General features: G+C 40.0%; 1 protein-coding gene across 4 annotated transcripts in view; it reads left to right on the top strand.

Moving 5' to 3' along the window:
* Positions 1-1,608: 1,608 nt before the first annotated feature.
* Positions 1,609-12,462, top strand: part of LOC107692569 (epsin-1-like) — a 23,621-nt gene continuing 12,767 nt past the window's right edge. The window contains exons 1-11 of one of the 4 annotated variants that reach the window (XM_016491670.1): positions 1,609-2,003; positions 3,741-3,890; positions 4,263-4,363; positions 5,576-5,734; positions 5,829-5,957; positions 6,410-6,530; positions 6,752-6,894; positions 8,168-8,239; positions 8,776-8,859; positions 9,247-9,493; positions 9,605-9,769. In XM_016491670.1, coding sequence (XP_016347156.1) covers positions 4,295-4,363; positions 5,576-5,734; positions 5,829-5,957; positions 6,410-6,530; positions 6,752-6,894; positions 8,168-8,239; positions 8,776-8,859; positions 9,247-9,493; positions 9,605-9,769 — 1,189 coding nt within the window. In that variant the 5' untranslated portion in view covers positions 1,609-2,003; positions 3,741-3,890; positions 4,263-4,294. The remainder of the gene's footprint in view (positions 2,004-3,740; positions 3,891-4,262; positions 4,364-5,575; positions 5,735-5,828; positions 5,958-6,409; positions 6,531-6,751; positions 6,895-8,167; positions 8,240-8,775; positions 8,860-9,246; positions 9,494-9,604; positions 9,770-12,462) is intronic. The other 3 variants (XM_016491669.1, XM_016491672.1, XM_016491671.1) reach the window with 3 other exon arrangements.

The raw sequence follows: 12,462 nt of genomic DNA, 5'->3' as shown, positions 1-12,462 counted from the left end.
TGTACTGCATCATCACTGTGTCTGTCACGCGACTCTGTTGCCCTTTCGGGCTTGAACTGATGGTAATTGGTAGTCTTGATATTTACTTAGAAAGCTGAAGCGATTATGGTAAGCAGCATTACATTTCCGACATGTGCTTGTGGTGTAAGCATGTCAACATATTCTGTTACACCAAATACACAAAATAATGATCTTTAAAATAGCATCATATGACCCCTTTAAAAGTGTAATGAATGCACATTGTGTAAAACATGGATTCAATCACACAAGCGCCATTATATTATTAGCTTAGGTGCATGTGATTCAGATTGACCTTTATACTTCCTTCAGTAATACAGATTTGAAGGTTGCCATCTCCTTTAATAAAAGAATCTCTGATATTGCTTTGTGCAACAGTTCCATAAATGAGCAATTCATTTCGGATAACTTACATTTCAGACAAAACTGGCATATATTTGTTCTCTGCCAAAACAAATAGTTCCAAATAAAGGCAAACCGGAATGCAGAAAACACAAAAAAGTAATGCAAACAGAAAAATATCCTGGTATAAATACCAGCACTTTCAAAACACTGCTGGATAAGAAGAATTATGAATATATAGAAGGGAACAGTTTAGAGTCATTACATTAAAATTGTCCACTCTTTTTGTTTTATTTAGCTTGTTGGTTTATTGGCTTTTTTTCAATGGTATTTAACCTGTACATTTTGCCATCTGTTTGCAGAACCTAATACAACCATCCTCTCCATGTCAAACTTCTGTTCAGCGCTGCCAGTTCACATTCTCTCTTTCTATATCTCACTCTCAGTTTACCCTGAACCTCAACTCTCTCTCTCTGAATTAATGAATTAATTCGTTTCTACATTTACATCTCAAAAAGATTCTCCTTGATATCTCAAGTACAACATGGCTACTGTATATTACGTAAGGCAAACAATCCCTGTTATCACAACCGTGTCCGTTTCTATTTCTCCAGCTGCTCTACATTCATGAAGCTGTTGCTAATACAGTCTCCAATGAGGCTTCATCAGTCCCTCTGGTCTCATTTCCATTCATAATCTGAACTACGCTTCTGTTACTCCCCTGCTGTTCAAGAATGTCACATGGTATGTCTGAGACAGCATTAGTTTAACATGTTACCCAATACCCAAAATATGCAGATAGGTAGCAATGACTGTGTTTGTATTGCAATTAATGGATTTAGTTATTTACATTAACAACAAATTAAGAAGTATTTCAAATGTATTCACTATTAAATCTTTTACAGATGTGTGAAACTGTTCTTCACAGTCATAGCCGTGGTGGTGTTGAGTGTTTATGTGTATTTTTATTTTCAAGTAGTATAGTTTAAGGCTCACTGTCTGTTTTCTTATAACCTTTGAATGGTTTCTGCAAATATTCAGTTTGAGTGACCAAAACGATAACATTACATTTGTTTGCGCATATATAATATTCATATACCAGATTTTCACATTTCACAATCTAGAATCATAGATTTCGATGCTTTTGTTGTACGGCTACTATTCAAAATCACAAAAATCATTGTTAAGATAGTAGTTCCCATGGCTCATAAATATTCAAATCTCTGAGCGCGCAAGGGGGCGCGGTCCGTCCGGCTGCGGGGAAACGGAAGCGGAAGTGCCGCCATCTCCTCGTACCATCCGAGCAACAGCAGGGTCAGTAGAGACTTTATTTGCGAAAGTAGCGCTATTATGTTAGTATAAGCGGCTGTATGACACGTTATATGTTTAAATGACGAGCACGACTCGAAGGGCGATAGTTGTGAAGGAAAACCGCGTCACTCTGTCACGCACTCAGCCGCGTCTCTTTATGAGTTGAGTTAGCATAACGCGGCGCTCGAGTCTCTAAATGAGTGTTTTTAATTTAGCGCCGTGACAGAGGCAACGGCGCGTCCCTTTACTCCCGTCTTCACCTATAATAACCCGCTTTCTGCTGCTCTGCTGGATGTCTGGTCGTGTTTGAGAGGAAGACCAGAAGCTCAGCGGTAAGTAGCCTCAGCTAGCTGATCTCTAGTGGACTTGGCAGTGATCTCTTTCTATCAGTTTGGAGCGCAGAGGGCTTGTTCGGTGCTGAAGTTACTTTAGAAGAGTTCTCTAACGGCTGGGAATGAATGCTGTTTCATTTGTTAGCTGGGTGGAGGTGTAGAGAGGTTTGTGCTGTTGTCTGATAGCTGTCTTCTCAGACAAAGATAAACAACACGCCTCTTTAAGAGATCTGATGCCGATCCGATTCGCCAGCTGTCAGATTTCATGCACATTTCCAAGTAAAGGTTGTCATAGATAAGTTCATTGAATGTTGTTTATCACCTCATCAACTTGCTTTTGGAAACCACCTGTTGACCCCTGATTTGACTGTTTTGAATGGAGGTTGAAGTTAAAGGTCTCTGGTCTCATTGAGAACAGTTCATTCAGACTTTTGTACTTTGCTCCTGAATCCTGAAGGCGGCTGTGGGACTGTTATCAGGTCAAAGCCTTATACAACAGTACTGCATATTAATACACCCTTTCAACTACTGCTTATCGCCTGTTCTTCCTTGATTTACTGATGCTTAGAAGAAAATTTTTAGTATATTTGCCTTTAATGTAGTCAAGGGTGCTAATCTATTGTGTAAGTTCATTAATATGATCAGGTCATGTTAGTAACTCCCTTATTCCTGTATTTTACCTGTGTTTAATGTAATGTTAACCATGTAAATGTGACATAATAAATAGTAGTGAAATATTCAATTTTTTAATGGAGCTGTATATTTTAGATAGAATATGTATGTCAAAATTTGGGGGTGTTTTATATTCTTTGATACACCAGGGTTTTATGGCTCATGTATGATATAGTGAGAATATGGAGCTGACGTTCAAGGAGGGACAAAACATGTTTATTTTATTTAGAGGCCCAAACTGAACAAAAATATGCAATTTGGTCCAGATGTTGTTTATATGGACAAAATGTAAGATTAAATTCTGATAGCTTGTAATATACATCAAGATTTTTATAACACTATAACAGACTACTTTACTTGCATAAAATACATATAGCTAAATAAATATCAGTTGTCAATCTATATCTTCTAATATTTTGTCGTAGTAAGATGATATTTAAATGCTTAGTTTTATTATCAGAGCTCTGCAGTTTTAATTACATAGAATTCAATGCAGTAGCTTACTGTGATTATTGAGAGAAAAAGGATCCTTAAAATCCTGTTGTTTTATATTTGATACATAATTGATGTATGGATAATCAAATAAGCCTAAATGGCTTCCATCCAGTAAATATTCATCTTGAAATATTAATAACAATATCATTTTTTAAATTAAAAATCATGAAAGAATTCACGGTAAAAAGATGCAAGTACCATGATGTGAAGGTGGACATTTTTACTACTATACTGAAAGGCTTTTTTCTTACTAAAAATATGAATTCTCATTCAGAGGGCGGAAGGCATGTAGTCGTTTTTGTTCAACAGCTTTTAATCATACTGATAATTTAGCGACTTTATAAATCTATGTATCACATGCTTTGTTGTAGTTTCTATAGGCTTACACCTAGCTGATGTTACAGTTGAGCAATGTACAGTGCCTTCAGGCATGGTCCGCTATTACTGCATTTTCTCCATTGTCAAAGTGCGGAATTGTATGTCTTTTGTGTTTTTAAGCCTCCACAGTGCTGCACCAGCTTTCATCCCTGTATGTTGTACCTCCCATCTAAATCTCTGTCCTTCTCGTAGTTATTTCACCCCACATCTGTGCTTCTGGGCCCTCATGTGGCCGTTGTGCGGAGGTTTGGAACAGTAGACAGGCTAAACACTCAGAGACCCCGACCTGAGCGCACGCACACAGGGAAATCGAGAGGGGGGGAGAGAGACCGACACTCCCAGGTATAGTACACTTCACACACACTTCCTGGAGCCAGACTCACACGTCATCAGATGCTCTTGTGTTTACAGGACTTTTAGGTTGGGGAATTCCTGGTGCTGTGCTCTCATGGTTACAGAGGGTGCACGGTACTGGGGATATTATGTAAGATTGGGTCTTTTTTTTTAATCGATGGAGAGACGGATGGCGTTTGAATAGCAGCCAAAGCATTTCCTTTTTGTTTTCTGATAAACGTCCTGCTGATACCTCCTGGTCATTTTTAGATATTTCAGTCTCAGAGCTGATACACTCCCTTTTGAAAAATGTGTAGCCTTTGTTTGCCTTTGTACCTGTCCATATTAGTGTTTTATTGACATTGCTTTACAATGTCCCAGATTTTGCAGAACCTGATAGTCAGCCTGTTGCCATGTCGACATCATCGCTGCGGCGACAAGTGAAGAACATTGTTCACAATTACTCAGAGGCAGAGATAAAGGTTAGACTTTTACCTTTGTAACCCAGCTTTCATTTTCTCTGTTCTTCTTTTCACATTCTTCTTCATCTTAGCCTTGAAGCGGTCTTCTTATTCAAGTCTTTTAGTTCCTGATAAATGTTTTGTACTTCTGCTCTTCATTTTTTTTTTTCTTTTTTCGATTGAATGAAACTGTTAGCAGTCATACAAAAGAGACAGGAATTCATTTGTTTTCATCGGTAATTTCAGTTTAGGCTGAAACACTGGTGACCAAAAATGCTGAACACATAATCTTAAATGAATCTCATTAAGAAATCTCATCACATACGGTTTTTTGCATAGAATTCCTGCCTAAATAGTAAAAGTGTGTCACAACGTTGATCAGTGAAATAAAGTTATGTTTGGAGTATCATACTACTGGACCACTCTAGTCCATACACTTTCTGTAGTATAATAGTACAGTATATTTTGCACAGTCCGTTCTTTTTATGTGCCTAGATTATAAAGATAACCAGAGCCGATCCTCCCTATACGCAAAGTACGCAAGCTGCGAAAGGCCCCCGAAATACCAGGCTTGCTCTCAAAGGTGATTTAATTTTAGTTTCATTTTTGAATTTGGCCAGCGGTTATGAAAACATGAATGTTAATTTCTTTTAATGCTGTGCGCTGTCGCCCTTTCTACGGAAAAATCAGTCAAATCATGTAATGTGAATGTCATACAGTCTCTTGCTCGAGACAGAAAAAAAAATGAGTTGAAAGCGTACAGAGCCCCCCCCACAACACAGTTTTGTCTAGGGCCCCCAGAAGTCTAGGATCGGCACTGAAGATAACCTACTAGCCTATATTCTCTAAAATGTGCAGTATATAACTGAGCATACTGCGTGGATATGGTATACCATAATGCAATGCACTGACATTCAATTTCTAGTGCTATAAATGAACCGGAAGCAATAACAACTACTTTAGTGGTATATATGGTACAATGGCAGTTCTTAACCTGTTGTTTATTTTTTATTTTTTTCTATTTATTATTATTTTTAATTATTTATTTTTTTTATTTGACGACACTAGCTGAATAAACATGCAGTGTTATGCGGTCATGTAGCATACTTCTGTTTAAAATGTTTAAAGTTGCATAGAGTATAGTTTCACACACTTTCACATACTTACACATACAGTATTCGGTAAGCATGAAGAGACACTTTAAGTGAAGTTTATTGATTTTTTTTTCTCAAGGTTAGGGAAGCAACCTCTAATGACCCATGGGGTCCCTCTAGCTCTCTGATGTCAGAGATTGCTGACCTGACATACAATGTTGTGGCCTTCTCAGAGATTATGAGCATGGTCTGGAAGAGACTCAACGACCATGGGAAGAACTGGAGACATGTATATAAAGTAAGTTTGACAGTTTTACCCTCACTAGTGGCAGATGTGGTATATGAGGCTATGAATACAATCTGATTGTATTTTTACTCCCGCTCTTTCTCAGGCTATGACTCTGATGGAGTATCTGATAAAGACGGGTTCAGAGAGAGTGGCACAGCAATGCAGGGAAAACATCTACGCTGTTCAGACTCTCAAAGATTTCCAGTACATTGACAGAGATGGCAAGGACCAGGTATTCACAAACAAGAAGTTATATTTATACACACGTGCAAATGAAACTTATCTCTCTTTCAATAAGGAAATAAAAGGAGAGCTCTCAGTGTTAGTTTTGAAGTGTCCTTCATCATGTTAGTAACGGTTCTCAAATGTGATTCACACACTACAGCAATCTCTCGCTCAAGGTCTCTATGTGCAGTCAATTCAAACGCCATGACTTTTAACCAAGGACTTTCTCCCACTCACATTTAAACCACAAAAACTTCAGTCCAATAAGTTTTATTTTATTTTAGTCACCCTAATAACACGTTTGTCACATGCACTACCTCAAACTCAACAAGATGTAGTTCAGGTTGTTAAATTATTCATTCTAATGCTGGACAATTAAACATACTAGAATTGCACACATGCTTTGTGCAAAACACAATAAGTTAATATGTAACGTTACATATTGTGTGCATGTTTCAGGGTGTGAATGTACGGGAAAAGGCCAAGCAGCTGGTGACTTTGCTAAAAGACGAGGAGAGGCTACGAGAGGAGAGGATCCATGCACTCAAGACCAAAGAGAAGATGGCACAGACTAGCAGTGGTAAGAACTAGAAGTGCTTTGCAGTAGGAGGGGCTCATGAAGGGGTCAGGGCGGACACTCAAATGAATGTCAGCACCCTTATAAAAACACTCTGAGTGCACTTCACAGCTTTGGCCAAGTATGGAGGTTGGCAAGCATTTTGCCCTGGAAGCAATTTTAGGGACCGATACTCCACCATCTATTGATGCATCATAATGGCTGTCATTTGACTCCTCCCTTAGCATCTTCGGCCCCTTCTGCTCCTGCTTTAGGGGGAGGACTGCACTCGGGAGCAGACGCTGAGCAGGCGTGGCCCCAGAGCACTGGAGAGGAGGACTTGCAGCTCCAGCTGGCACTGGCCATGAGCAAGGAAGAGGCGGAGCAGGTAAAGTCTCTCAGCCAATCAGCGATCAGGTTTTCAGGCTGCAGGTAAAATGTACTACTGAGATGGTTCAGAGACAGAAGAAGATGAATAGTTGTTCTACCAGAAATGGAAAGAGCTTTGTTGGCATACTTAATGTGAAATTGGATTTTAGCAGAACTATTCGTAAGGCATAATGTGGAGTCAGCTGGTCATATGCAGAATAAATCCTGAGATGGTGATCATATCTTAATTTTGAAAATATTAAATACTAACTGTACATTATCCTGCTTATTACATGGAAATAAACAAATTTACATTAAATTTATTTTTTTACGTAAAGAAAGATGAGACCATGCTGCAAGGTAGCACAGGAAATTGTTTGCCTGAGACAGTGTTCAATTATATACTTTTGTGGCCAATTATATAAACATATTTGACAGCAAAATGTAATCTGTTCCAATCAAGTATTCCAGATAGTCCTGTAATAAATTGCTCTAATGGACTGTGACTTGTGCAATATATTTACTGATTTTAGAACATGCCAGTGAATTACAAGTTGTACTTTAACTGTGGCATCCCAATCAGAGCTCAACAGTAAAGTTTTTTTCCCTGCTAGCTGAGTCTGACCAGTAGTTCAGACTGCCCTGGCAATATTTAACTGGCACCCATCACAATTATAGATTTTTTTTTTTTATTATTTTTATTTTTTACATATCTATTGCAATACTTTTTTTTTTTTTCTTTCTTTTTTACAATAAATGATAGTAGTTATAATTCTATAATAATAATAATAATAATACAAGAAGTTTGTATTTGTTCACTGACGAGCTGCGCAAAAAATCGCGCGAATATGAATGTGGTTTTGCGCAGCTCGTCAGTGAACAACGGCTCTGTGTAGTTAATGCTGCTCAATGTGAAAGCATGCAGGTGATGGAGATTTACCGCTGATTACAGAACCGGCTTTACTGATAAGATGCGCGTTAAATATCGCATGCGATTTATCGTGCAGCCCTAGTATGTACAAAAATGTAAGAGATGTGCCCCAATAGGCCAAGTGACAGTTCTGTCCCCAGGCCATTCTTATTGTTGAGCTCTGCAAATAATATCAATCTTTAAAGCTCCCTAAATCTGCCTTCTTCCCTAACTGCCATCATAGAATAGAAGTATGGTCTGTTTCTCTAATAAAGTAGAATAACACACATTAAACGTTTGGCCCGTCCTCTGCACAGTTTTTGCACATTTCCCCTCTCACTCCTTCACTCACATCTGTCCTCACCCTGCCCCCCTCCTTCAGACTAGCAAAGACCCTCTGGAAGATGCAGAGCTCCACTACGTACTCACAGTCAGCCAGGAGACTCACCAAAAGGTCAGGGAGCAAAAATTCATCCAGGTTACAGTGGATGAACTCTTCCTTTGCTATCCTCTTCACTTGCAAATCACAGATCAGCCTGAAAATAATATACTTCAGAATGATTATGGAACAATTTAAATGTCTAAGAAATACCTAGTAAGTGCTTTTAAAAAGGTTAAAAAATTTCCGTTGTTCTTTTGTGTGTGTTGAGCTTACCTCTTGTTCATAATTTCTGTTGTTTGAAGTCTTCTGAACAAAATGTTCACTTTTGCATGATGAAATCAATGAGTAATTCCAAAAGTACCTATAATTCTCAGTAATTGTTCATTCTTTGTAATTCCATCTGAGCTTATCAATGAAATGTCAGAGTAGATGAACCGCCCAATGCTTTCAAATGTTGTTGATTTGTGCCTGAACTGAAGCCATGAAGCACAACTCTGAAGCTGGTGAGACATGGGAGTCAGGTTGCCACAGTTCAGTAGACTCCATTTCCCATCAGCCCACAGAACTTGGTTCACTGTGATGATGTGACGGTGGTGTGTGATTGGCAGGAGGAGCGTCTGCGCAGGGGAGACGACCTGAGGCTGCAGATGGCCATCGAGGAGAGTAAGAGGGAGAAAGCCAAGCCCGAGGAGGTGTGTGATTGTGTACGATTGTGTCAGCAAGAGTTCATGCTTGACGAGTTGTTGTTCTAGGATGAGAGCGTGAGGTGTACACATGGTAGTGTGTTGTGTTACCGAGGGTTGTGTGTTTGTGTACCTGCCTCTCACTCTCCAAGAGTTACCTGCTCTGTCTGTGTCTCTCACCCTGCGTACGCGCTTTAGCACAGCGATGTGTGTGAGCTTGTTTCACTTCCTCTAGAGTTTCTTCCTTCTTGCCATTTTGCCACACTAGCTATTATTGAACCACTTGCAAGTGTAAGTCTGTCCTCTCTGTACAAACAAACTTCCCTCTCACTCTTTTGCTTTCTCGCGCACTCCTTTCGAAATGAGGACATTCTTACTGACATGTATCTCTCTCAGTTGTCTTTGATGGAGTTGAGTGCCGTAGATCCATGGGGGGCCCCTGCAACGGGCTCCGCCGGACCCTCTCCGCCTCCCGCTTTGGCTCCTGCGTCTACCGCTGGGCCATGGGGCCCTGCCGACCCGTGGGGAGCCGCTTCCCCCGCCTCTCCCCCGAGTGCCGACCCCTGGGGCGGAACAACAGTAGCCCCGGATCCATGGGGTGACTCGTCCTCTAGAGTGAACTCTGACCTCTGGGCGTCCACAGGTAAGAGTGTCGAGGATGTGTCCTCCCTGTGTCCTCTGTGTCTTTACCCTGGCTTTTCCTCTTTATTCATGGTGTCCTCTGATCCTTGACCTCTCCTTGTATCCCCTCCAGCTGTGACCCCTCCAAGTGCCGACCCTTGGGCTGCCTCAGTGGCTCCGGCCCCTACCCCGCTCTCAGGGTCAACCGATCCCTGGGCAGTGGAAGGAGCCGCCCCTGCCACTGACGCTCTGACCTCTGACCCCTGGAGTGGCTCAGTTAAACAAACTAACGGCACAGGTATACTTGCACATGTAAATGCATATATGCACTTATCATAGGGGTGTCCAATCCTGAAGTGAAGTGATGTGTTTGTGTAAGAAAAATATCCATATTTAGGACTTTATAAACCATAATCTGTAGTTTTCGCTAACTGTTGTAAGCGCGTTCACTAGAGAGTGGTGTTCCAGCAGATGACGTGAGTGTAGTTACGCGGAAGCGCACAGAAGAGAGCAAAACAACTCCGGTCACGAATTAGAAGTAAAAAAACTAGGATTTGAAAGGGAAAATGCCGGGAGGATTTCGATATAAGCCAAGATGAGACTGGTTTTCCTTTGCTGTAAACAAAACTTGGTTCTCGCGAGACTAGCGTATTCTCACTGGAGCTTACGCTACGCTACATCATCTGCTGGAATGCCACTCTTGTTAACGCGCGCGTACGACAGTTAGCAGAAGCTGGAGATTACGATTTATAAAGTTTTAAATATGGATATTTTTCTTACACAAACGCTTCACTTCAGAAGGCCTTTATTAACCGGGAGGATTTCGATATAAGCCAAGAGGAGACTGGTTTTCCTTTGCTGTAAACAAAACTTGGTTCTCGCGAGACTAGCGTATTCTCACTGGAGCTTACGCTACGCTACATCATCTGCTGGAATGCCACTCTTGTTAACGCGCGCGTACGACAGTTAGCAGAAGCTGGAGATTAAAGCAATCCTAGGTGTATATAACTTTCTTCTTTCAGAAGAATACAATAGGAGTTATATAAAAAAATAAAATAAAGGCCTTCTGAAGTGAAGCGATGCGTTTGTGTAAGAGAAATATCCATATTTAAATCTTTATAAACCGTAATCTTTAGCTTCTGCTAACTGTCGTATGTGTGATCACGAGAGAGTGGCGTTCCATGACGTGAGGAGACTGGTTTTCCTTTGCTGTAAACGCCACTCTCTCTTGTATGCGCATACAACAGTTAGCAGAAGCTAGAGATTACGATTTATAAAGTTTTAAATATGGATATTTTTCTTACACAAACGCTTCACTTCAGAAGGCCTTTATTAACCCCCCCGGAGCTGTGTGGAGCATTTTTTATGATGGATGGATGCACTTTTTGGGCTTCAAAATCTCAATCCCCATTCACTGCCATTTATAAATCTTGGTAGAGCCAGAGCCATTTTTAATATAACTCTGATTGTTTTCGTCTGAAAGAAGAAAGTCATATACACCTAGGATGGCTTGATCATGGGGTAATTAAAATTTTTGGGTGAACTATCCCTTTAAGTGGAGGCTAGAGCTAAACGCTGCAGAACAATGACCCTCCGGGAGCAGGATTGGACACCCCTGACTTGTCCAAAGATAAATTATATTGCTTTAGACATAACAGTGTGTTTGTTTGTAATTTCCATACATTTTCACTCCCCACTCTGCAGCTGAAGAGGTTTTGTAATTGGTACTGGTTTATTTACTCTTTGCCAGGCCCCACCCCTTGGCTACTCTTGTTCCTTTTTGATAAGTGTTACAGAAGGTTTCACTGGGTGATCTGGAGATTTCCAGAAATAAAATGAATATTATTGTTACGTGTGCTGGAAGGAACTAAGATGCTGAAGTATTTTGTCTGCTGTTTTTTCTTGGGGGAAAAAAACATTTAATTATCTGTTTTTTCAGAACAGGTCGATACCGATACTTTTATTTTTGGTACTTGCCAATACAGAGTATACCTGTATACTCTGAGATACCTGTGTTTTCATTGCATTTATAATTTTTTAGAAATACTGGGTATAGAAACCAAAAGAATATGTATAGTGTTAGTTGGCTTAGTTTATTTAGCAAATAGATATTTCCTTCAGATTAATTTTCGCACTTAATTATGCCCATTAAAATGTATTCTACCAGCTTTTGTTTCTTTCACTCTATATATGGGTCATTGACGTATAAGGATTTTCGACAATTTTAAAATACAAAAAATAATAATATCTTTTGTAGTTGTTCAAACATTAAGAAGGTTGTGTACATTCATATTAAAATTTTAAATTAAGTTATTTTAGTGTTTTTTATCTAGATGAATCGGCCGTAGCCTTAAAAATGTCATGTGGTGCGATCATGATTTATATTAAAATTAATTCATTTCCTTAAAGGTGTATTAGGAGATCTTGGAAAATGCTAATTTTAGCCTGATAGCACTGAAAGCGAAGGTCCCACCCTCCCTGCAATCGCCATCCAAAGCCACGCCCTCTGAATGCATTTACGCTCACAGACCAGAACACCAGAGACAACATTACAATAGGCTACATCAGCGGTTCCCAATTCCAATCCTCGCGCCCTCCTGCTCTGCAGATTTCATATGTATCTCTTATCACGTGCGACGTTTGTTCTATTCGACCGTGAGTGCCCTGGGAAGTGTACATCACCGGATATTCCGCCATGATTCCAGTTCCAAGCGAGTGTATATGTTCCATACAAAGGGCATTAAAGTGTGCGAGACGTGAATTTAAATAGTATTTATTTACAGAGGTATATTATGTCACACTTCTCTAGTAAGTTTCGTCTGTGTGTGAAGATGCTGCGCAGCGCAAATTCGTGAATGAATGTTCCGAAGTTAAGTAAACTTCAACAGATTTCCCCTTGTGTGAGGACTGGATTTGGGACCCGCTGGGCTACATCATGTGTCATTCACCCGGTGAGAAAACTTTATAGTACAGTTAGTAAAAGTACTACAA

This window comes from Sinocyclocheilus anshuiensis, unplaced genomic scaffold, assembly GCF_001515605.1.
Source record: "Sinocyclocheilus anshuiensis isolate Anshui unplaced genomic scaffold, SAMN03320099.WGS_v1.1 scaffold831, whole genome shotgun sequence".
NCBI lineage: Eukaryota > Metazoa > Chordata > Actinopteri > Cypriniformes > Cyprinidae > Sinocyclocheilus > Sinocyclocheilus anshuiensis.
This window is presented reverse-complemented; position numbering and strand designations above follow the sequence as displayed.